At 46.0% G+C, this 25222-nt stretch overlaps 1 protein-coding gene and 1 long non-coding RNA gene across 6 annotated transcripts; one reads left to right on the plus strand and one right to left on the minus strand.

The window, feature by feature from the left end:
• Window positions 1–1749: 1749 nt before the first annotated feature.
• C14H8orf48 (chromosome 14 C8orf48 homolog) lies at window positions 1750–17077 on the minus strand. 2 transcript variants are annotated; one of them, XM_077186217.1, is made up of 7 exons: window positions 16998–17070; window positions 16264–16341; window positions 15690–15927; window positions 15028–15171; window positions 7843–8060; window positions 5204–5356; window positions 1750–2213 (listed from the first exon to the last, which is right to left on the minus strand). In XM_077186217.1, exons 3-7 carry the CDS (start codon window positions 15916–15918, stop codon window positions 2109–2111), a joined length of 849 nt encoding a protein of 282 aa, XP_077042332.1. In that variant the 5' UTR covers window positions 15919–15927; window positions 16264–16341; window positions 16998–17070; the 3' UTR covers window positions 1750–2108. The 2 variants fall into 2 exon arrangements, with proteins under 2 accessions (XP_077042332.1, XP_054497609.2); XM_054641634.2 differs by lacking the exon at window positions 16264–16341 and having other exon boundaries at window positions 16998–17077.
• LOC129125897 (uncharacterized) lies at window positions 17027–24421 on the plus strand. 4 transcript variants are annotated; one of them, XR_013184328.1, is made up of 3 exons: window positions 17027–17128; window positions 17556–17665; window positions 17917–24421. It is a non-coding gene; the product is annotated as an uncharacterized LOC129125897 (long non-coding RNA). The 4 variants fall into 4 exon arrangements; XR_008535010.2 differs by having other exon boundaries at window positions 17028–17128; window positions 21971–24421; XR_013184327.1 differs by lacking the exon at window positions 17027–17128 and having other exon boundaries at window positions 17185–17665.
• Window positions 24422–25222: the final 801 nt, after the last annotated feature.

Consider the following 25222-nt stretch of genomic DNA (forward strand, 5'->3'; position numbering starts at 1 on the left):
AGCGCAGGATTAGAAAATAAATTATTTAGGAGATCAGATCATTCATTCCATTGCATATCTCTAAGAGCTGCTAAAGAAAACACTCAGATCTCAGAGTCATTGCTGATAAAAGAATGAAACAACTGTAGTGAGCAGCAGGAAAATGCATCCAACAGCCATCAGCAAAATCTGCTTTGATTTTCCTGAGGAGTTACCTGAGTTCTGTTTGTAACATTTATGCAAACAAACAAGAGCTGTGCAGGCACTGTGTGTGAGCAGGCTGCTGTTCCACAGACAAATACTGTCAGACTCATAACCCAAATAACTCAAAGCTCAGCATTCCCAGAAAGGCTGACAGCAGCTGCAAAGAAATTTCAGTAGCTCTAGAAAGCTTCTGTGTTCTGAGAACAGAAATATCAACATGTGCATGGAAGTCACTCTCTGTGGGTCTGCAAGGGCTGAAATTCTGTGCTACAAAATGACATTTTCAAAGGATTCAGTTCCTGATCACCTCCTGTACACCTGACAGCCCTTCCAAGGCTCCACCTGAAATTCTGGGAGCCTCTCCCAGTGTCTGCAGACACTTCCAGAGGCTCAGAGAACCAGGGAGTGCAGAGCAAAACAAGGAACAGAGGGGGGGCATCCAGGAGGAGATTGGAAGGCAGGAGATTGAAGGGGTTTAAACATTTCCAAGGATCCCAGAGCAACAGGAAGGAACAAGCAGAGTTCATTCATTATCCAGGTGCCCTGCAGGGCCAATTGAAAAGGGGATGCTTTTGGGGGAGTATTTTTGATGGACTATTAAAGCTGTTTGCAAGGACAGGCAGCACTGAGGAACTCAGGGCTGGGCTGGGCTCCCACCTGGGCTTGACCTACTCAGGATCCATCCCAGGGAAATCACTCTGAGCAGGTTTTTAAGCAGCAGAAGGCAGAACTTTGCTAACACTTCTGTTTATATCCCAGCATTTCCCTCCAGGTTTTCCATGGTTTGTGGGAAGTGAGAACAAGAGGCTAAACAGCCCTCAAGGACTCTGATCAACAATCAGAGCACGGGGAGGGAAAGAACCCCATGAAGTACAAATCCCAGGTCAGCAGTGAGGGCTCTTGTCCCAAAATGGGGGAAGAAAATCCAACAGGGGGATTAAACTCCCTCTGCTTTGGCACAAAATACAGTGTGGGTTCACAGATAGGGATATCCCTCCAGGATTTCCACAGGGAATGCAGAGAAATCAGGAAATGGGAGGGTAAGGAGAGTCAGGCCATGGCTGGAGCAGGGGGCTGAGCCCCTGCTTTGGTCCCAAAGGGCTGCAGAGGTGCCCACAGAGCAGCAGCAGGCTTTGGGGGCCACACTGAGGATGATTTCACTGTCTAACCCAAAGATTCCCAGCACAATTCCATCTTATTTGGATGTGTACTGAACCCCAGATCCAGTCTTTGAATAACAGTGATTTCATCATCTTGAAAAAATTACAAATTCCAAAGTATTTTCTTGCAATTCTTCTCCCAGTTTTCATCTGTTGCTTGTTTTTCTCTATCTTACATAGATTCCATGGTTAATTTATTATCATTTCTCATCCTATTGGCATCCCCAGTCCTGCTGATTGATTTCTGTTACAACCTCATTAATTCCCTTCTATAAATACTTCATTTCATTTTACTGTTTTTTATAGTTAACTTTGCTTTTTGTCTTCCACCTGGGGCTCTCACTTTCAATTTACCATCAGGCAGTGGGCAAAGCCTGAGCTGAGTTGCAGCAATTCCACCTCCCTGCCCTGGCAAACAGAATCATTTATTTTCCTTATGGATGGAAGCAGCTGGGAGCTGCTCTGCAATCCCACAGCAATCCCACAAAAACAATACTTCTGCCTTGCCAGATTAATCATGGAAACTGTTGGCTTCTGGAATTTGAGAAACCTATGGAGATGGATTACAATATACTGCAACATTTGCATTGAGGAAAGGTTGACTCACACCCCTGCCAGGCAGATCTGGTTCCACCTGCAGGAATATTAAAGCAGCAGCCAATCCATCACTGCCAGAGCAGCTCAGATCCAAAACCATTGGAATTCTGGAGCTGAGTGCCCACAGGAAGCTCTCCCAGTTCTTCACCCACTGCAGTTATGGTTCATTCAGTCTTTGCACTCCTGACCCTTCAGCCTTTGCCACAAATCCCTGGGATCCTCTGAGGGTTTGGGAAAGCTTCTGAGTGCTTCTCCTAGAAGTGTGAGCATGTCCTGAAACAGAAAGCAAACATGGGATTATTCAGGATTGTATCCCTGCCATTTCTCATGGCCTGGAGCACACACCCAGCCCCTCAAGCCTAGCCAGGTGAGCAGCACTCATCCCCACAGTTTGGTGGGTTTGAAAGGATCCTGTTTAAAAACTCTGGCCCAAAAAGCAGCATTCTTCCCTAAGGAGGGACAGGGAAAAGCAGCTGGCCTTGCAGGGAAGCAGGGGGGAAAAGTGGGAAAAAGTGAAGCCTCACGTGAGGCTGAAGCTCTCAAATCTTAGGTAGGGAGTGAGGAAGAGTCAAAATTCTGGAGAGTGGAATTACATTAGGGAAGAAAGGAATGTGTGGTACAGCACAAACTCCCAGCCTGCTCATCAGCTGGGATGGGAGCTGGGAGCTGCAGGAAGGCTCTCCCATGGAAGGGACCTGGGAGCTGCAGGAAGGCTCTCCCATGGGAAGGGAGCTGGGAGCTGCAGGAAGGCTCTCCCATGGGAGCTGGGAGCTGCAGGAAGGCTCTCCCATGGGAAGAGGAGCTGCAGGAAGGCTCTCCCATGGAAGGGGAGCTGCAGGAAGGCTCTCCCATGGGAGCTGGGAGCTGCAGGAAGGCTCTCCCATGGAAGAGGAGCTGCAGGAAGGCTCTCCCATGGGAAGAGGAGCTGCAGGAAGGCTCTCCCATGGAAGGGGAGCTGCAGGAAGGCTCTCCCATGGGAGCTGGGAGCTGCAGGAAGGCTCTCCCATGGGAAGAGGAGCTGCAGGAAGGCTCTCCCATGGGAAGGGAGCTGCAGGAAGGCTCTCCCATGGAAGAGGAGCTGCAGGAAGGCTCTGCCATGGGAGGGGAGCTGCAGGAAGGCTCTCCCATGGAAGAGGAGCTGCAGGAAGGCTCTCCCATGGGGGGGGAGCTGCAGGAAGGCTCTCCCATGGGAGGGGAGCTGCAGGAAGGCTCTCCCATGGAAGAGGAGCTGCAGGAAGGCTCTCCCATGGGAGCTGGGAGCTGCAGGAAGGCTCTCCCATGGGAGCTGGGAGCTGCAGGAAGGCTCTCCCATGGGAAGGGAGCTGCAGGAAGGCTCTCCCATGGGAGCTGGGAGCTGCAGGAAGGCTCTGCCATGGGAAGAGGAGCTGCAGGAAGGCTCTCCCATGGGAAAGGACCTGGGAGCTGCAGGAAGGCTCTCCCATGGGAAGGGAGCTGCAGGAAGGCTCTCCCATGGAAGGGACCTGGGAGCTGCAGGAAGGCTCTGCCATGGGAAGGGAGCTGCAGGAAGGCTCTCCCATGGGAAGGGGAGCTGCAGGAAGGCTCTGCCATGGAAGGGGAACTGCAGGAAGGCTCTCCCATGGAAGGGGAGCTGCAGGAAGGCTCTCCCATGGAAGGGGAGCTGCAGGAAGGCTCTCCCATGGGAGCTGGGAGCTGCAGGAAGGCTCTGCCATGGGAAGGGAGCTGCAGGAAGGCTCTCCCATGGGAAGGGAGCTGCAGGAAGGCTCTCCCATGGGAGCTGGGAGCTGCAGGAAGGCTCTGCCATGGGAAGGGAGCTGCAGGAAGGCTCTCCCATGGAAGGGGAGCTGCAGGAAGGCTCTCCCATGGGAGCTGGGAGCTGCAGGAAGGCTCCCCCATGGAAGGGGAACTGCAGGAAGGCTCTCCCATGGAAGAGGAGCTGCAGGAAGGCTCTCCCATGGGAAGGGAGCTGCAGGAAGGCTCTCCCATGGGAAGGGAGCTGCAGGAAGGCTCTCCCATGGAAGGGGAGCTGCAGGAAGGCTCTCCCATGGAAGAGGAGCTGCAGGAAGGCTCTCCCATGGGAAGGGAGCTGCAGGAAGGCTCTCCCATGGAAGAGGAGCTGCAGGAAGGCTCTCCCATGGAAGAGGAGCTGCAGGAAGGCTCTCCCATGGAAGGGGAGCTGCAGGAAGGCTCTCCCATGGAAGGGAGCTGCAGGAAGGCTCTCCCATGGAAGGGAGCTGGGAGCTGTGGAAGGCTCCTCCCTTCAGGCTGCCCCCTTGCAAGGAGGGAGAGAAGAGCTCTTCCTTCAGGAGGATCTGTGGTGGTGTTCACAGGGGTCTGAGGATGAGGGAAGAGATGAGAATGTTGACTCCATGTTTCAGAAGGCTTGATTTAATATTTTATGATATATATTATATTAAAACTATACTAAAAGAACAGAAGAAAGGATTTCATCAGAAGGCTGGCTAAGAATAGAATAGGAAGGAATGACAACAAAGGTTTGTGGCTCGGACAGAGAGTCTGAGCCAGCTGACTGTGATTGGCCATTAATTAGAAACAACCACATGAGCCCAATCCCAGATGCCCCTGTTGCATTCCACAGCAGCAGATAACCATTGGCTACATTTTGTTCCTGAGGCCTCTCAGCTTCTCAGGAGAAAAAAAAAATCCTAAGGAAAGGATTTCTCAGAAAATATCATGGCTACAAGGATCCTCCTGAAGAACAGCCACAGGAGGCCCAGGGAATTCTGCACATTTCACTGCTCTCCCAGCTGCTCCAGAGGCACTCCCTACCAACAAAGCTTCCATCTCTGGGACACTGGCACAGAGACAGGAATTCCAAGAAGAAATCTCAGAGTATCCCAGAAAAAATCCCAGTATTCCAGAAAAACCTCAGCCTCCATCACACACTGCAGTGTCCCACTCCAAGATTCCCAAAGGACGAGCAAGGAAGCCCAGCAGGGGCAGTTATCTCCTATCTCATCATTTAATTTGCCATTTCAGCTTGGGCAGCCCAGCAGAAAACAAACTGGGGAGACACAACCAAAAGAGAGCCAAACCCATTCCATGACAGCCTGGGAATGACCTTCAGCTTCCACAAATCAGCAGCTCAAATGCCTTGAGGAGAATGTTGGTCCCAAGCATTTTATTAATGAAATGGACCCAAATTCTATTTTGGTTTGCACTGATCTCACTGCCATAAATCAGGGAGAATCTGAATTACAGATTCTTTCATTACAGCACCTAGAAAGTGTAGCATGAAATTTTTTTCAACAATATTTGCTTACCCTGGAGTAAAACTGTTCTTCCACTTTCTCCTGGATTAAAGCACCTTCCAGCAGAGTCTTTTTTTGCCTGAGAAAGGCAACCTTGGCCAGCTCTGCTTCCTTCTGCTGGCAGTCAGGACAGGTTGAAACCTCATGGATTTCAGCTTCTGTCACCTGGAAGAGGAAACTTTGATGTCATGAGCAATGTCAAGCCTGGCAACTTGGAGAACAATCCAAAAAATACACTCAAGACAAAAATTGGCTTTTTAGGCAGTGGTAAAATAATTCAGAGTCACAATTCCATCATCTATCACTGTTCCTATGCTGGCTGTGTGCAAGGCCTTAAGCAGCAACCAGAGGGGCTATGATTATAAATTATATTGATACATTTTATAAATAAATTAAGAGGCAAATAAACTCTGGAGCCATTAGTTCAAAGATGCAGCTCTGAGCCAGAATCCAACCCAGACTCTGTGCTTCTGTGTGTAAGATATTCAGTGCTGCTCAGTGATTCCTGGGTCAGTTCATCCACCATGAAATCTTAAGCTTATTTAACAGCATTACACAAATCCCAGGGTTTGTGCTTTTATGAAATATCAATGGTTTTATCTGATCTAATTGACTCAGATTCCATCTGGCTCCATAAACACATTCAATTGCTACAAAGACAGGGGAATGAACCCAAGAAGTCCCATCCCAGGCCTCTCTGTCCCCTCTTCCCTCACTCCTGTGGATAAAAATGTTGTTGTGTGGAGCTACAGACAGAACCAAGCAGAAGAGCAGATGAAGTCACTCTTCTCAGGGAATGTATTCCCACCATGGAAGACAAAGAAAGAGGAAATTTAAAATTCCACTAAATTTGTAAGGTGGGTTAACATTAACAGAAATTTAAAAAGCAGATGGCTGAAATGTCAAAATTGTTTTAAAAGACAGGAAGCCTGAAATAATTATCACACCAGAACTGACTTTAAAGTGTTATTTTTAGATGCAAGGCTGAGGGGAGGAGCCACATCCCATCCTGTGGTGGGAAAAAACCACTGGGCTGGTGACAAAAAAAAGAGATTTGAATAGGGTAAAGATGAGCCAGAGGCTTCTTAACCAGGGACTGAGGTCAGCAAGATTTTATTGGAATTGCTTTTATCAATATTATTTAATATCTGAGAAAGCTGGGAGCACAGGGAGATTTTGTCTTTGGAATTTTTCTAATCCTGGAGTCACAAAGACTTCATAACAAATAATATGCAAAATAATTTGATAAATAATTGGGGCAAGCACAATCAGAGAAAAAGGCTTTTTCTATCAGCTGATCCAGGGCTTCTTGTAAAATAAATGATGACCTCAGCCTTGCTTAAACACAGAAATCAGGATTTTATCAGCAGATACTATTTTATGGTGATTATTTGCTACCATCTACAGTGATGTATTGTGATGGTGTTTGCAGGGGTCTGAGGATGAGGATCTGACTCCATGTTTCAGAAGGCTGATTTATTATTTTATGATATATATTATATTAAAACTATACTAAAAGAACAGAAGAAAGGATTTCATCAGAAGGCTGGCTAAGAATAGAAAAGGAATGGAATGATAACAAAGGTTTGTGACTGACTGAGACAATCTGAGCCAGCTGGGCTGTGATTGGCCATTAATTAGAAACAACCACATGAGCCCAATCCCAGATGCACCTGTTGCATTCCACAGCAGCAGATAACCATTGCTTACATTTTGTTCCTGAGGCCTCTCAGCTTCTCAGGAGGAAAAATCCCAAGGAAAGGATTTTTCAGAAAATATCATGGCTACAGTCAGCAAGATTTTATTGGGATTGCTTTTATCAATATTATCTAATACCTAAGAAAGCTGGGAGCACAGGTAGGTTTTCTTTTTGCAATTCTTCTAATCCTGAAGTCACAAAGACTTCACAACAAATAATAGGTAGAATAATTTGATAAATAATTGGGGCAAGCACAATCAGAGAAAAAGGCTTTTTCCTTCAGCTGGTTCTGGCCCTCTTGTAAAATAAATTATGACCTCAGCCTTGCTCAATCACATAAATTAGGATTTTATCAGCAGATACTATTTTATGGTGATTATTTGCTACCATCTACAGTGATGTATTGTGACCGTGTTCACAGGGGTCTGAGGATGAGGGAAGAGATGAGGATCTGACTCCATGTTTCAGAAGGTTTGATTTATTATTTTATTATATATATTATATTAAAACTGTACTAATAGAATAGAAGAAAGGATTTCATCAGAAGGCTGGCTAAGAATAGAAAAAGAAAGAATCATAACAAATGCTTGGACAGAGAGTCTGAGCCAGCTGGGCTGTGATTGGCCATTAATCAGAAACAACCACATGGGCCAATCCCAGATGCACCTGTTGCATTCCACAGCAGCAGATAACCATTGGTTACATTTTGTTCCTGAGGCCTCTCAGCTTCTCAGGAGAAAAAACCCTAAGGAAAGGATTTTTCATAAAATGTGTCAGTGACAATGTCTAAGAAATGAGAAGATTAAATCTTAGGTTGTCAACCCAAAACCTCTTGCAGAGGCCTGAGCCTGGCATCAGTAAGGCCTGCCTGCCTTGATCCTGTTATTATGGCTTTTTTTTTGCAGTTGTTCTCCAAAATTTAGGGGAAATCTCCCTTTGTCTCCCCCAGTACCTGTTTCACAGCCTCCCTGGTGTTTTCCAGCAGGATCCTGTTCATCAGCTGGGCAGGAACAGCACAGGACTCTGCTGTCTCCGTTTGCCTTGCTGGGCCTCCCCAGTGCTGCCTGCTGCCCTTCTGTGCCCGCTGCTGCTGCTGCTGCATGCTGCTGATCCTCCTGCTGCAGAAATGGCTGAGAGCACCCAGCTCCCCCTGGGACAGCCCAGCAGCTCCTGCAATCAACGGGACAGGACATCAGTGCCTGGGGCAGGGAGAGAGGAACGGCTGCTCCTCATCTGTGGGACCTCGCGCTGGCCAAGGAGAGCCAGGCCAAGGAGCAGCCCTGCCTGCAGGAACACAGCACAGCAAACACAATGGGATGGAGTGCAGGAACCTGAACATTAAATGGCTCCAAAATCAGAGTTCAAACACACTGGCATGGAGTGCAGGAACCTGAACATTAAATGGCTCCAAAATCAGAGTTCAAACACACTGGCATGGAGTGCAGGAACCTGAACATTAAATGGCTCCAAAATCAGAGTTCAAACACAATGGGAGGGAGTGCAGGAACCTGAACATTAAATGGCTCTAAAATCAGAATTTAAACACAAATGAGATGGAGTGCAGGAACCTGAACATTAAATGGCTCTAAAATCAGAGTTCAAACACACTGGGATGGAGTGCAGGAACCTGCACAAGAAATGGCTCCAAAATCAGAGTTCAAACACACTGGGATGGAGTGCAGGAACCTGAACATTAAATGGCTCCAAAATCAGAGTTCAAACACACTGGGATGGAGTGCAGGAACCTGAACATTAAATGGCTCCAAAATCAGAGTTCAAACACACTGGGATGGAGTGCAGGAACCTGAACATTAAATGGCTCCAAAATCAGAGTTTAAACACAATGGGATGGAGTGCAGGAACCTGAACATTAAATGGCTCCAAAATCAGAGTTCAAACACACTGGCATGGAGTGCAGGAACCTGAACATTAAATGGCTCCAAAATCAGAGTTCAAACACACTGGGATGGAGTGCAGGAACCTGCACATTAAATGGCTCCAAAATCAGAGTTTAAACACACTGGCATGGAGTGCAGGAACCTGAACATTAAATGGCTCCAAAATCAGAGTTCAAACACAATGGGATGGAGTGCAGGAACCTGAATATTAAATGGCTCCAAAATCAGAGTTTAAACACAAATGGGATGGAGTGCAGGAACCTGAACATTAAATGGCTCCAAAATCAGAATTTAAACACAAATGGGATGGAGTGCAGGAACCTGCACAAGAAATGGCTCCAAAATCAGAATTTAAACACAAATGGGGACGGGAGATGTAGCAACTTGCACAATAATAGGCTCAAAAACAGACTCCAAAATCAGAATTTAAACACAAATGGGATGGCAGTGCAGGAACCTGCAAAATAAATGGCTCTAAAATCAGAATTTAAACACAAATGTGCATGGGAGCTATGTGAACTTGTACAATAAATGGCTCTAAAATCAGAATTTAAACACAAATGGGATGGCAGCTGCAGGAACCTGCACAAGAAATGGCTCAAAAATCAGAATTTAAACATAAATCTGGATGGGAGCTGTAGGAACCTGCACAATAAATGGCTCTAAAATCAGAATTTACCCAAATGGGGATGGGAGCTGCAGGAACCTGAACAATAATTGGTTCTAAAACAGGCTCCAAAATCAGAATTTAAACACAAATCTGGATTCGGAGCTGTAGGAACTTGCATAATAAAAGGTCCTAAAACAGGCTCCAAAATCAGAATTTAAACACAATGTGGATGGCAGCTGTAAGAACCTGCACAATAAATGGCTCTAAAATCAGAATTTAAACAAAAATGGGGATGGGAGCTGTAGGAACCTGCACAATAATTGGCTCTAAAACTGGCTCCAAAATCAGAATTTAAACAAAAATGTGGATGGCAGCTGTAGGAACCTGCACAATAAATGGCTCTAAAATCAGAATTTAAACACAAATTGGGATGGGAGCTGTAGGAACTTGCACAATAAATGGCTCTAAAACAGCTCCAAAATCAGAATCTAAACACAAATGGGGATGGGAGCTGTAGGAACTTGCACAATAATTGGCTCTAAAAAAGCCTCCAAAGATGTGAGGAACTAAAAAGACAAAAGCTTAATGGCACAGGATAAATAGATTAGCAAAGCAAGCAGTTAAATACTATGGCATGAAATAAACTGGCTGTCAATAATACAGATTTAGCACCTCACCACCTGAAACTGCAACTTGCTAACCCAAATTAATTAATATATCAAGAGAGATCTCATCAATAACTCTAAGGAGCAATTTGTAAGAAGAATTAGAGGCAGTGTCCACTGAAGCCACTCTGGAAACACCTCCAATAAATTCCACAACTACAGAAAGGCAATTTTTTTGGAGAAAATGCAATTAGCAAACACTTCTTATCTGAAGCTTCAACAATCATTTCCTAAATTCTTGATAAGATCTTCTTTCAAAACCATCATTCCCTCTTTCATCTTCCCTTCTCCTTCCCAGTGGCAGTAAAAATAAATAAAGCAGAGATCAGACTTCAGCTGGGCGGGTTCGGATGGATTTCCAGCTTCATTCAGGGCTTTTGGGGAGATTTTCCAGAGCTTAGGGCACAATCAGTGCAGTATTTCATGGACAGCACCTCGGGCTGGGGCTCTCCAGGTTTCCATGGGCAGATTTCCCCCAAAGTCAGGCAGGTGGTGACTCCAAAGTGTGGCCAGTTGAACCCCGAGGATTCACCCCCAAATTCCAGCTGGGAGCCTGGGTTTATCATTTGAACAAGACCTCCACATTCTGTCTTTTCAGGATTAAATTCAATTTCCACACAGGCACTTTGATTCCAGTCCCACAAGAGAAATCCTCAAAACACTGAACCACTGGAATATAAAACTTCCCCCAAACTCCATGGGATTTATTTAGTCCTGAGTGCACAGGACACAGTTGTGGAATTCTGCAAAGAAACTGAGCATCTCCTCAGAAATCCAGTGTTTCTAAAGGATGAGGGAATCCATAATTAAAACTAAAAGCAGGAATTTTGTGGCTTCACTGACAGCATGGAAAATGTGTTTATGTTCAGAATTGAGCATCACAGAGCAATTTACTCCTCCTAAAGAAGATGATGTATCAAAATGATTAAAAGGAAAGACAATTTATAGACACATAAATAAGGATTAGCAACACCTTCAAATGAAATTTAATTTTAAAAAATTCTGAGGGAGCATCATAAATATCTGAGTGGAAACCTCCACTTCAGTCATCAGGTGATTTTCCTTACAAGAATTGTGTAAAAAAGTGGAAATCATGTGCCACTACTGGGTTTAATCACACTAATAAAATATTCCTGGCAGGTTCATTTATGTTGAATATAGAATGAATAAAAAGATTAAAAAGTTACAATTGTGAGGGGGGAAAAAACCCAGAACAAAAGCATTTGAGTACTCAAAGGGAGAAGTAAAACACATCAGGTCCACTGAGCATTTAGTGACAGTTTAATACCAGCCTGAATAACTCACTTAAGGTTCTTCTGACATCCACAAGTGCAATTTTATTAAGAATTGGTTTCTAATAATGCATAAATCCTGTGCTGCCACACACCCACCCATCTGCACCTCCAGACTTCAGAAGAAACACTGGCAAAGGGAACAGTAATTTTTAAACCTCACTGCACGACTCAGTGCTGGAGTTATTCCTTCATATTAAGTCATGCTTAACAGGAAGTTCAGAAAGAATATAAATTAGGGATCAAGGACTAGAATTTTTCTGCAAGAAACCCAAAAAATGATGAGGAAAGTTTGTCTTTGAACTGAAGTATTTGCACATTCAGACTGCCCCTCCCAGGTGTGGGAGATTCACCTGCCCAGGGGATCTCAGCCCCTGCTTTGGGGTTGGGTTTATTCCATGTCTCTCACACATTCCCTGTTTTCCACGTGTGATCCAGACCTGCTGCAATGCTCCTGCTCCAGCTGGGGTGGCAGATCCAAGGGCAGGGCACAGAATCCCTGCCAGTGCCACTGACTGTTCCACAAGGACATTTCCCTGATGTTTGTTACTCCAAACCCAGTGATCCCTCTCTTCACTGCAGAAGGGTGACAGAGCAGGTGACAAGAGCAGCCCAAGTGACAGCAGCACAGCAGCAACCCCAGCCCCACCTCACCCAGCAGCAAGGTCCCAAAATGTGCAATGTTTAGGCAGCAAAGCCCCAGGAAGCTGCTGTGATTCCAGCAGCCCAGGAGAGACCAGCCAATCCTCATGTCTGCACCCCAAACCCTGCTGAGGGGGTGCAACTCAGTGACCTGTGTGAGTTTTGGAGGTTTTTTTCAGTGACCTATGTAGGTTTTAACTCCAGCCTTAAGTGTGACATTTGAAATCCACCAGGAGGGAGTAAAAGAAGAAAATATTTATGAGTTTTCTTTTCCTTTGATGTCTAACTTTGACTTAATAGGAAAACTGGCAGGCATTTTGTTGTTATTATTCCCTACCAATACTCTATTTTAAAGAAGGTAAAAAGAGATAACTGTGGAAGGCAATAACCAATAACTGCTCTTCAGTAAGGTTTTACTTCTGCAGCTCCAGATTGCATCTTCATAATGACCTAGATTGATTTTCCAGTTCAGATGAACGTGCTGACAGCCTGACCAGCAAAGAACACGAGAAAGACCCCGGCAGGTAACACAGGGCAGAGGAACAGGCTGAAATGTCAGGCTGTTCATCACAAATAGGAACTGAAAGTGAGTAAAACTCCTCCAGCACAGTGAATCATCCCAGGGTCACACAGCAACCTGGGCTGCAAGGACCTTAAAGCCCATCCAGTGCCACACTGGGACACATCCCCCTGTCCCAGCTGCTCCCAGCCCCAGTGTCCAGCCTTGCCTTGGGCACTTCAGGGATCCAGGGGCAGCCCCAGCTGCTCTGGGCACCTGTGCCAGGGCATCCTGACCCTCCAGGGAACGATTACAGGAACAGTCAGAAAAACAACCAGGCAAAGCATTTGATGGAGACACTTTACAAAAGTGAGAGGCAGCTTGTGAGCACAGCACCAGCCAGGGGGCTAAAGAGCCCCACCTGAATTCTCAGATATAGCCAAGCTGAAGAATTGCCTTTTCCTGAGTACATTTTAAAGATGACTAACATGGAGCAATCTCTGTGGAACTGAGGATTTACACTCATGTTGTGATGCATTTGCCTAACAACAGCTCATGCTTCCACACTGGGGTGCAGGGACAAAGAACTCTGATGAAAATTTCTCACTTCTCCTGAGGCCAGTGTGTTTTCCTTCTTTCAGCTCACAAAGAAAACCATGAAAAATAAAAATGACATTCCAGAGTGTTCCTGCAGGCAAACCAGAACCTTTTGCTCCCCCCATCACATTTAACCCTATTAGCAGTAAGATGAGAAGGAAAGTCTTGAGGCAATAAAACAAACCCCAATTCAGAGTACCCTGTGTGCTCAGTGATTCACTGAGCTGAGTGTTCTGAGGGGACTCACTGTGCAGCAATCCACTTCCAGGTGAGCTCATCTACTGCACTAAAAAACATCTCCAAGCTGCTAAAACAATACAAGAGTTGGAGATTACCAAGTGCTGAAGGATGAAGTTCAAGAGAAGCCTTTACAGATATCAGAAGAGTTGCTGTGTTTATTTTATGGTAATATTCTGCAATAAAAAAATGCAATGCCTGGCTAATTATGATTGATTTGGGGATAGCATGGCTGGGCACTGTGTTTGCATCAAAGAAAAGCATAAACCATATTTTGTGCTTTTCATATGGAACACTGGAAGCACCAATGTACCTGAGGCTGCCACAGGGACAAGTGACAGCAGCAGCAAGGACAAGCCAGCTCTGCATCCTTCACCTCAAGGTCATGGCACAGGATTTGCTGCTCCAGCCCTAGTGAGCACTCTGACCCTCCCTGCCATCAGCAGCCACCAGCCAAAGGCACAGCATTCCCTGGTGCAGAACTGCAGGGATCTGCAAGGGCTTCCATGAATAAAATCCTCTGAGCACAACTTTCAAGGGAAAACATCCTCAACCTTCAGCTGTGGCTCATCCTTCCTTCAGTGCCTCTGAACCCACCAGGTCCCATTCTGTGTCTCCAGGAATCAGTCACAGGACTTTGATGTATTTTGGGAAGATTCTCCTGGAGGAAGAGGCCAGGAAGAGCTGCTCACACTCCCCTGAGTGCAGAGCAGAGGAGTGCAGGAGATGAGTCAGGAGCCCCCAGCACTGCCACTGTGGGGAAGGAGCTCTGCCTCAGACCAGCCTGGCAGTGACCTGAGCTGCTGCTTCCTTAGGACAGGGGGTTGTTCTGAGGATGCTGTGCACAAATCCCACACCATGAAGGGCCCAGGCAGGAGGATCACTGTCCCACAGTGACCTACAAAACTCCAAGTGTGCTCACCTCCCATCAACATGTAGATTGAGGACGGTTCCCCGGCTGCTCCCATTATTTTTTGCTCAGTTACAGCTTTCTTGCTCTTTTTTCTTAATTAAAAATAGCATCTCTGACCCACTTTTTGACAGACTTTAGCAGGGCTTGCATCCCACCATCTGCTCTCACAGTTCCTTGCATAACTGGTACATGGAAATGGATCCTTCCTTCCTCCTTTCCCTTCTCCTCCTCCTCCTCCCTGCACTCCATCATTATTTGGGTAAAGCTGCTCCATTGTTCCTGCCAAAATTGGTGCCCTACTGCCTCCCTCAGCTTGGGAAAGGAACTAAAAAAGGGCAAACAAATAATTCAATTATCAATCCTGTTGATTAACAAGGGGGAAAACCCGTTTCACACAATAAATTCTGAGGTCATGTTTATTTTGGAGGGGAAAATGCCCAAATTTCCTAGTACCTCTACAGCTGGAGAGAAAAAAACTGAATTAAATTAAACAATTAAATGCCAAACATGGGGACATTTTTGAATGTACTTTTCCAGGTTTTGTGGTAATGCATCACCAGGATAATGTCACTACATGGGGGCAGCATCAAAGCCATGTGTGATATGGGACACAAACTGCTCTCCAAGAAAGCATAAAAGAGAAACTTTGCACTTAATTACTTGGCTAATTAAGCCAGGCTAATTAGCTGGCTTAATTTAATAGCCTGTGTATAAAATTTAAGTCAAGTTTACATGTCCTTCCAAAAGAAACAATTACAGGCTCTGCTGAAGTTACCCAACTCACCAGCAGGAGTTCTGAGGACAGATTTGTCCGGCCTAATCCCAGTGTCTTTATTTTTCAGATCAATCCATTTTCCCATGGCATCAATCCATTTCCCTATGGCAGCTCTTTCCACAGCTGCAGGATCCACTGCTTCAAACTCCTCCTCTGCAAAGAAAAAAGGCAACTTTGAACACACATTGTGAGGAAAGCAAAGTGGGAGGCAAATAATCCTCCACTTGAATGTGCCAGTTCTCCCTGCTAGGGAGGAGAAACCCTGAGCCACAGCAAAACACAGATGAGGCCACAGATTTCAGCTTCTGCTTTATCCCTCTTCTGCTGCAGCTTTAAGGTCCTACCCAGCCCTCTTCAGTATTTCAAATCATGGAACTATCCCATGGAAAAACTGTTTTATGGCCCAGCTACTTTTCATACATGGTAAAAAGTAGCTTGGAGAATTGTTTTTTAAGATGCCAACAGAATTTCAGCATCACAAGATTACTAAGGAAGGATTTCCATGGCCAAGTCCTTCCCATGGAGCTGTCTGAAGCATGGATCTGGTGGGCACCTTGCACAGCAAGGACACTGTATGCAGTTTTCACATGTTTATTTTTACTGATTCGAGTCCCCCCTGCACTGACTGAGGCTGTGGAAGGCAGGCCTCAAGCAGGGAGAGCTCTGCATACCTGCAGCACTTTGCCCTGCCAGTGATGCTGAGCTTTCCAAAGCCTCTGACACAGCTGCCCCCTCCAAATCCTCTGTGGAACACCACGATCCAGGTGCTTCACTCTCCTCCTCCTCGCTGAAGGACTCAAAGGTGTCTCCTGAATAGTCCAAGGCAGAGCTGCTGTGACCCTGGCTCAACCCCAGCCCCTTCCCATGGCTCTTGGAGCTCTCTGCTGGGGCAGCTGCCATGGGACAGCACTGCAAACAAAACCAAAAACAAAATCAGGTTCAAAGGATTGCTCACAGCAACATGGGAGGAACACTGGGATGCTACAGGCACATCCCACCAGATTTAACCACCACAACAGGTGGGTAAAATCACAACTCAGTCGTGATCAAGCCAAAGCAGGATTAGAGCAGCACACGTTCAGATCCACAGGGTAAATGTACAGAACCAACTACCACTGAACATGAGCTGTGAAATCTGAGCACTGTTCTTTTCAAATCTGTAGTGGATTACAGTAATGCTTGGATAAAATTCTTCATTAAAAAAAATTCTAATTTCCCCCTTTCTAGTGTCTAAAAGGAACTTACAGGAAAGAAAAGGTAGGACTATTTACAGGTAGGTAAGCCTGTTTAACAGCAGGTAGTGTCAAAACAAGGGGGAATGAGCTGAAATGGAAAGAGAGTATGGTTAGATGAGAGAGTGGGAAAAAACCTTCCACCATCCCAGGCTGCTCCCAGCCCCAGTGTCCATCCCAGCCTTGGGCACTGCCAGGGATGCAGGGGCAGCCCCAGCTGCTCTGGGCACCTGTGCCAGGGCCTGCCCACCCTGCCAGGGAACAATTCCCAATTCCCAATATCCCATCCATCCCTGCCCCCTGGCAGTGGGAGCCATTCCCTGTGTCCTGTCCCTCCATCCTTGTCCCCAGTCCCTCTCTGGAGCCCCTTTAGGCCCTGGCAGGGCTCTGAGCTCTCCCTGGAGCCTTCTCTGCAGCACTCCCAGCTCTCTCTGGAGCCCCTTTAGGCCCTGGCAGGGCTCTGAGCTCTCCCTGGAGCCTTCTCTGCAGCACTCCCAGCTCTCTCTGGAGCCCCTTTAGGCCCTGGCAGGGCTCTGAGCTCTCCCTGGAGCCTTCTCTGCAGCACTCCCAGCTCTCCCAGCCCGGCTCCAGCCCTGGAGCGGCTCCGCAGCTCCCCCGGCCAGGGCCGTGCCCGCCCCTCACGGGCTCCGGGAGCTGCTCTGCCCTTCCCTCACTGCTCTCAGCCCTCAGGGACGGGCTCTAAGACCGGCTCTTCCCCCCTCTGGCCTTCAGAACCTCGCTCCTTACCCCGGCCCGGCTCCCCCGGGAGGGAAGGGGCGGCCCCGGGCGCTGAGGGCGGAGCGGGGCGGGGAGCGGAGCCCGGGCCGGCCGCGGCTGAGGCGGAAAATCCGGCCCTGAAATCCTGCCGGGTTTGTGGGGTCGGTGTTGGATGGTGCCGGGTTTGTGGGGTCGGTGTTGGATGGTGCCGGGTTTGTGGGGTCAGGGTTGTGCTGCACGTCCCGTCCCGGCTGAGCCCCACAGCGAGTCTGGGTCTGGAGAGAGCTCTGAGGAGTTGGAGCGAGTGCGAAGGGTGAGGGAGCGGGGCTGGGGGAGCTGAGCTGGGTGTGTTTGATCCCCCCCGGGTGTGTTTGATCCCCCCTGGCTGTGTTTGATCCCCCCGGCTGTGTTTATTCCCCCCCGGGTGTGTTTGATCCCCACAGGATCCCCCATTGCACAAACACCGAGAAAGGGCTGCCCGGAGCTGTGACAGAAAAGCCCCGCACGGTCAGCTCCAGCTCTGCCACAAGGACACAAAAGCCAAGAGAAACACTAGGGGATTTTTTAAATTACTTTTTTTACCTTTAGGACAGTGTATTACACCCAAGAAGATGAAGGCAGATGGCCTTGGATGTGACACTTCATGGAAATAAGATGCAAAAAGTATTCCAGGGCATGAAATCTTTCTGTATTTTCAGGTACAATTGCCATAGGTTATATCATGATAAAAGCAACTCTTCTCTATTCTGGGATCTTGCTTTAAAATTGCTATTTCAGGTTAGCTAATACCACTTCCTGTTTTGGTTTTTTTTTGAGGTGTTTTTTTTTGGTTTTTGGTTGATGGTTTGTTTTTGGTTTTTTTGTGTTGGGTTTTTTTTTTTTTAATTGGGATTTTTTGGGGTTTTTTTGGTTCTTCTTGTTGTTTGGTTTTTGTTTTTTTTCACTGAAGTCTTTTTTGGCAAGAAAACCTGATTCTCCAGTCCTGGGGTGCAGTGTTATCTGTCACTGGGGTCTCGTCCTCATGCTGAGTTTGGACTGCCTGGCCAAAGGACAAGAGATTTTTGTCTTCTCTCACATTTGAAGTGCAGCAAAAGTGATCTTGTGTCTCTTGGAACAGAGAACTCTGTGCTGATCTCTACATTTCATATAAAGAAGGATTGGGCAGCATGAGATGGATGCAGGAGAGTAATAAATGCATTGATGCAGTGGTGGAATCAACAGCTCTGCCTGCCCATTGTGAAGTTGGAACATTCACTTGTTTGCTGAGTGAGCTGCTTGGGGCTGGCCCTTTTCTTGTCGTTTGCTGCAAGAAATTAAAATAATTTATGTGCGATAAACATTTCTTGTACCCTTTGTGCCCATCCAAACCAGAGCAGTGATCAGAGGGGTGTGTGAGTGGAAGGGCAGTGCAGGAGCCAGCTCAATGCCAGCAGCTCTTGGAGACAGGAACCTGGAATTCTGGGATTATGGAATTCTGGAATTCTGTACCAGCCAGACCTGCCTTGTGTCCTAAACCTGTCCAGCCCAGAGGTTCACCTTGCACTGGCTGCTCTGAGGTGTTTTCCTTCTCAGGAAGATAATGTGGCAGCCAGGCTGAGAGAGGTCAGGATCTGGAAGGATCTAGAAAATAAAGTGAGAGATTTCATGCCCTGGGTTAAAAACCACAGGGAAACAGGGCTGGGAGAAACATTTCCTTTTCTTTAAAAAACTAATCAACATGCACAGAGAATAACACAGGATAACTGAGAATAACCCAGATCCCCACAGCTCCCACTAAATGCTTTGATTATTTATCATTGCCCATTTTTTATGGAAACAGTTGACATTAGATTATTAGTGACCTGGGTGGTATTTGATTTTTTTCCCCTGGAGGTTAAAGACTTTGTAGTTTCCTGTTCTAGGTCCTTTTTAAAATTCATTTTAGAGCATGAAAAATATATTGTTCCGTCAAGTTTATTTCTCTGACATTTATTCAGTGCAGAGTGTGATCCTAATATTAAAGGTTTTTGATTTGAAGCCCAGGATACAGACAAGGCTTTTCAGTGGTCTTCCCTAAAACAGGACATTTCAGCACTGCCTGGGAAGTTATGATGTTGGAACAGCATAATTATTTGAAGGAGTATTTGTTTTTCAAGGATTTGTGGGTGATATTAGATGGCTCAGCCCAGTTGTGTCACAAGGTATTAAGGTTTCTGCCTGCTGAAGGCATGGAGCTGGGCCTATATAGAGCCATAAATAAAATTGTGGGGGAGCCAGTGACAGACTTTGACTCCAGCTCAACTCTTTATTACTTGTTATATTAAATTTAAACACAATTGTTGAATTCCTTGCTCTGGGCAAATGCTTTTTGATGTCTCCTTCTATTAAAGTTGTACTATCCCTTTTAGCCTGTGAAACTCACTCTTGCCAGGTGTGTTTCTCCAATAATTAATGATGCCAGCAGAATGAATTGGGCTGTCAGCACGAGGTTGGGTATCCAGTTGGGAATGATGGGGTGAGGCCAGTGGAATTAAGCACATTTGGATTGTGGGGAAAGTTCCTGGGGCTCAATAATGAGATGCTCATGGGCATTACTCTGTAGGAAAGGGCAGTCTCAAGCTGGAACTTTTTTTTTTTAACTCTGGAAATATGAAGGACAAATGCAAGAACTCTTAGGAAATTTGCAAGCATTTGTTGACAATTTAAGATACAGTCAAGGTTCTCCTCTTTATCAGCACAGAAAGTACTGCCAAGGAGCCCCCAGACACCATAAATCATCCAGGAGAGTGCAGAGGCTGAGAAGATGACAAAGGGAAGGCTCTGGGGCAGGCAGCAGGCTGAGAAGTCATTGTTTAGGGGCTGCTGTATTTCAAGTGGTCATTTCAGCTGCCATTAACTCCCATCCCTAATTAGCAAATGGATTGATCTTTGCTGGAGACTGGCAGGTGTCCCTGGCAGATCAGAGCTCTGCATACCAATGAGATGGTGAACGTGGCAGCTGAGTTCCAGACAGGGGAAAAAAAGAAAATCCATATTGTGGGCAGCTGTTGTTAATTATGCTTTGGGGTTGGTGTTGGAAATGACACTCCAGTCAGCAAGGCCATCCCTGCCCTCCTGGTTTTCCTTGTGCTTTTAGCTGGAGAAATATCCTTCCTCCCCCTGTCCTAAGGAGGTGGGAAACAGCAAATTTCATCTTCCTCCTTTGTGCCTGCAAACTGCAGATTTCCTCCTGAGTCCTCCCTTCTTACAGAATTTCAATAACCCAGTGGGAAAACATCTGAAAATGCAATAAAGTTCCATGAGGCAGCATTATCAAATCTCCATTCACAGGGATGGATATCCATGTGTATGGAAACATCCAGCTCCTCAGTGGACACTGAATTTCTAATTCCCATCTTCCCCAACAGCCTCAAACCTTTTGTGTGTGAATAACTCAGTGCTGCTTCACACCAGCAGCCTGGAAAAGCCCAGGTCCTGCTGCTGCCAGGGACACCCAGAGGGGTTGGTTTCTAGCTCAGTTTGGTTGTTTGTCTGCAGGTTTGCATCAGTTCTTTTTCCAGAATTATTGTACAGAGTTATTGCAGGGGATTTAAATAGCTGGATGTTGGAGAGCAGTGGTTTTTCCTTGTTTTTCCAAGGAATGTTACAGCTTGAACATGACATGAATTCATGGGAAAGAGGAGAATCAGAAACCTGTCTAGTGAAGGCTGGAGATTCCTTCATTTTCTTCTCTCCTTTTATTATTTTTGCCCCATGATTTCCCTGTGGCCCATCCTGCTGAATTCCCAGTGCATTGCAGTGGGAAGAGCTTCCAAGGGGATCAGCAAAGGCATCCCCTGCTCCTGGCAGATCAATCCTGCACTTATTAATCAGTTTGCTTTGGTAATAGGTTGACTCTTTTGGGAATCTGTCAGGACTGCCTTCAAACCAATGAGTTACTTTGCCAGTTCAGCAAATGCTTTAATTTAGAAATTAGCAGCTTTTTATACTGACTCTGTTTTAGCCTAAAACTACAGAATTTATTCATTCCTTATTCATTCCAATTTCTTGAAGCACTGAAGTGCCCTACACCTGCTGTGGGTCCTATCAGCAAGGGATTTTCTGTTTTCCTTTCCAGTCCTTTGCTGGTGGAATATTATTTCTACTGGAGAACCTGGACTGATTTTGTAGTTCAGAGGACTTGTAGAATCTCTCCTGAGCTTAAGCTCATTTCTGAGCAGCCTCATGGTCCTGGAGGCAGGAACATCAATGTTGCTCTGAGCATTTCCCCTGTGGGAAGGAGGGGACTTGTTTTGAGTGATTATATTTTTTGGGAAAGAACTTCTCTCTTAATTTTCTGTGGCTGTTTGATAACTCAGAAAATAAACATTCATCTGAAGTTTGGCAACTGGTTTGTGCCACTTTTGTGTGTAGATATTTGAGGACTTCAGTGTCCTGCTCTGAGCCCCTATAATCTTAAATAGTGATTTTATTTGTGGACCAGGCAAATTCCTTGCTGCTTTCTGGAACATTCCTCAGGTCTCTGTGCTGAGTAATGCTGCAGCTACTGAGTAAACCTGTCCTTCCCTCTGGTTATAAACATAACAACTGTAAAACTGGTAACTCTCAACTCCCATTAATAGAATGACCCTCAGGTGTCAGTTCTGGTCCCAAATTATTTCAGGCTTTTAAAAGTTCCTATTAGACTTGGGAGCATGCAGATGCCTAAAATGGCCTTAAAACCCAATTAAGGGTACAAATGGGAAGACAATTTGTACTGACTCATATAATTTTGAAGACCATTTAAAACACTGATTACTGTCCAAAGACAGGGAAAATAAGGGTGAGTGCTGGGAAATCAAAGGCATAAAGAGAAAATGGCTCCTGTAAGGTGGGAGTGGCAGCCTGGATTCTCATTGGGGCACTTCTTGCTGTGACAGATGTTATTCATTATTAACCTTTGTTAATTGCTTGTATCATTGGGAGTGAATCACCTTTCTCATCCTCAATATGGGACCCTCACAAGTCCTGTGCTTTCCCCCCAGGTTTCCTGAGCTCACTGGTGGGTATTTGTGAAATGCCTGTGCTCCATGTGAGAGGCTGAAGCACCAGAGCAGGAGAAGCTTGATGGGAGGAAGCTGGCAGGGAGTTTGGCAGGCAGGTCACACATGCCATGCCCAGGAGATTCCCAGGTGTGGGGATGAAGGGGATTTCAGGGTGCACAGCCTCCCAAATGTTACAGATACATATTAAAATATTGGCTTTTTGCAAGTATTAAAATGGATTTTATATGTGTGGTGTTAAAGTAACTTTGTTATAAAGTTTTTATTTCTGTTGTTTATTAAGCTCAGTGAAATAGCTGATATAAGTATGCCTGTGTTAAAATGCTGCTTGGATGGGATCACATCCAATAAACACAGCATGAGGACCCTGCTACAGATATTCCAGTTATCAGCACCCAGTGTCTGAAGGTTTGTGGACCAAGGCCCAAAACCAGGAGATGATAAGAGTGGACTAAAACCACAAGCAAGGAATCTGCATGCCCTAAAAGGTGGAAGTGAGGAGGAGCCATGCTAAACAATTCTTGGAACATGTAAACTAGTTTGGGGAAAGAGTTTACCATGCATAATTGTTGATGAATATGTAGCAGGCTGATGCAATAGAAATGGGATATAAAGGTGTTCCCAAACTAGCAGGTGTGCTCTTGGCTGATCCCATAATAACCTCTGCTCTGTGGTCCCTGTCTCCCATGGTCTTTTATTAAACTTTTGACATTTTCCCAGGACAGTGAACGTGTTTTTCACACAACCCTGTCAGAGGCAGCCCAGGTCTCCTTGTGGGAACCACAGAGATCCCTCCTGTGTGTCTGAGATGCTGGAGCCCAGCTGTGCTCCTGGTCCTTCCATCTGATCTCTCACTGATCTCTGTTGGGGGATGGAGGGAATCAAGGCCAGGGTTTGTGTCTGAGACCTTCAGCTGAAGGCTCCTGCTCTGCTCAGGGCTGTGCAGGGGAGCAGAGGCTGATTCCCTCTGACTCCACCCTGAGCCAGATTTCCTGAGCTCTGCCTTCCTCTCTGAGAGCTGCCAGCCCACATCCACCAGTGCCACTGAGCCTTCCTGAGCTGTTTATTGAATTTCTAGAAGCATCAGAAAAGCACTAAAGCGACAGGCTCAGCTCAGCCCTGGTGTGTGCTCTGGAGTAAATCACCTGTGCCATGCCAGGAGATCAAGGCTCCAGCAGAAAAGGAACTTGATGATCTGATTCTAATTAGTTTCTTGATTTAATGGCAGTAATTTTACTTTCATGGTGGTTGCCATTGCCCCAGCTAGCAGGGATAATAGACTTGGTTTCCTCAAAGGCTCATTTCTGATGCAGCCTCTGTTGAATCTTAAGCAATAACAACCAGAAGCCCACAGTTACCTCAAAATTATGGCATTTCAGTGGTTAAAAATGTCATGTTCTCTCACCTGAGGAGTTGACTGGGAATTGCCAATATAAGAAAATGAACAGTCATAAAATTAAAATATAGCTTGAGTTGACTCCAATTCCTTCTAAGATGATCTTTTTGTTTCCTTGCTGATTTAAACACCTGCAAGTTAAAGTCCTCTTGAAACCAGAAATGGGCAAATAAAATTTTTAAGGAAATTAAACAGCATGGGATGGGATGTGTTTCCACCAGTAGAAAACCAGAATGACTCCACAGTAGATAATGAAAAACAAGGGAAACAAATGGACTGATCTTAATGACCTAATGGGTGAAATTTCATTAAAGTAACGTTCAGTTAACCAAACTGTAATTTTTGTCAAAAATTACACCTGAGCTGCAGAGCTATCAAAACTTGTAGCTTTAATTATTTTATTTTCCTTTTTAACTTGTAAAAATTTCACTCTCCACAGCTGGATTAGGATTGGATGAGGGATCTTCACTTTTCCCCCTCTGTGATTTGTACAATCCACTGATGGATTCAGCTGGGGAAAGCTGTCTGAAGGTTTTGCCTGGTTTGAGCTCCTTGCCAAGCTTTATTCCCTTCATGAAGGGTAATTCTACATCCCCTGCCTTTGTCCTGCATTAAATGGAATTTCCCATTATTATCTCTTGCACCTATTTACCTTTCTAAATTCTTCAAACCGAGGAGTGCTTCCAGCTCTGAGGCCTTGAGCTCTCCAATTCCTCATCCACAGAACACCTGCTGACTCCTGTGATAACTCAAAAGCCTCTGCTGGATTGTTCCTGAATTTTGAAAAGCAAAATACAGTCACAGTCCTCTCCTAGTTATGAATAATAATAATCCAGACTCTGATCCACTGCACACTTATTTATGTGTAAAGGTGTAGCCATATGTGTAGTGCCTTGGGAGCAGTTTATTAAAGAAAAGCCAAATTGATTCTATGTTGCATTTTCTGTGATGTTCATTAAATATTTGAAGTAAAATACTTGTAAAGAATGTATGAAGATGCATTTTGAATGAAAATACATAAATGGAGAAAACACACACTGGAATGTGCTGATTGTTTTCATTAAAACTTGAAGTGTGAAGATGTATTTCTGTTCTGCCAGGGATTTGTGCTCAAATGTTCTGGAAGATTCACAGCTCCTGAACGTGTTCCCATCCTGCAGAGCCCCAGACACACAGGATTTGTGAAGAGCTCTTCTGTTTGCAGAGCTCTGTGACGAGCAGCCTGAGTGTCTCCAACAAGGGATTGCCCTGAAGTACAGGCCAGAGCACAACAAAGAGCAAATCCCAGGCAGAGCAGAGAGGAAATACCAAAACCACGGCTCAGCCCCCAGGGGGACAGAGCAGGATGGGTCAGTGAAGCTGTGGCACCATTAGCAGGGAACAGAAGCAGTTCTAGTGCTTCAATGCATTCTGCCCCAATAAGAAATAATCAAATCAAATCAAATTGCTTGTCCTTACAGCAGGGCCTGTCACTGTGGGCCCTGGCAGCAGCAGGGAGCATCACACACCAGGCTGCTGTCTGAAAACTCAGGAGTTTGATCTCAGCTGGGAGAATCACAGCAGCTGCAGGAGTTTTATTATAACCTAAAAGCCAGGCTGTTGTTCCAGCTTTATTCTCTCCCCTCCCCAAATAAAGGAAATGTTGACAAAATCTCCTTGTCTGGCTGGGCCAGCTGAGGGCAGCTCCATGGGGTGGGTGCTGGCTGTGCCAGTCCTGTGGGGGCTCTGGGAGATGCTGCTGTTCACCAGGATTGCTTGGGGGGTCACACCTGTGTCCCAGCCACAGAACCATCCTGGCTGGAAAAACCCTCCAGGCTCATCCCATCCACTGCAATTCC

The sequence above is a fragment of the Agelaius phoeniceus genome, chromosome 14, assembly GCF_051311805.1.
Source record: "Agelaius phoeniceus isolate bAgePho1 chromosome 14, bAgePho1.hap1, whole genome shotgun sequence".
In the NCBI taxonomy this organism is placed as follows: Eukaryota; Metazoa; Chordata; class Aves; order Passeriformes; family Icteridae; genus Agelaius; species Agelaius phoeniceus.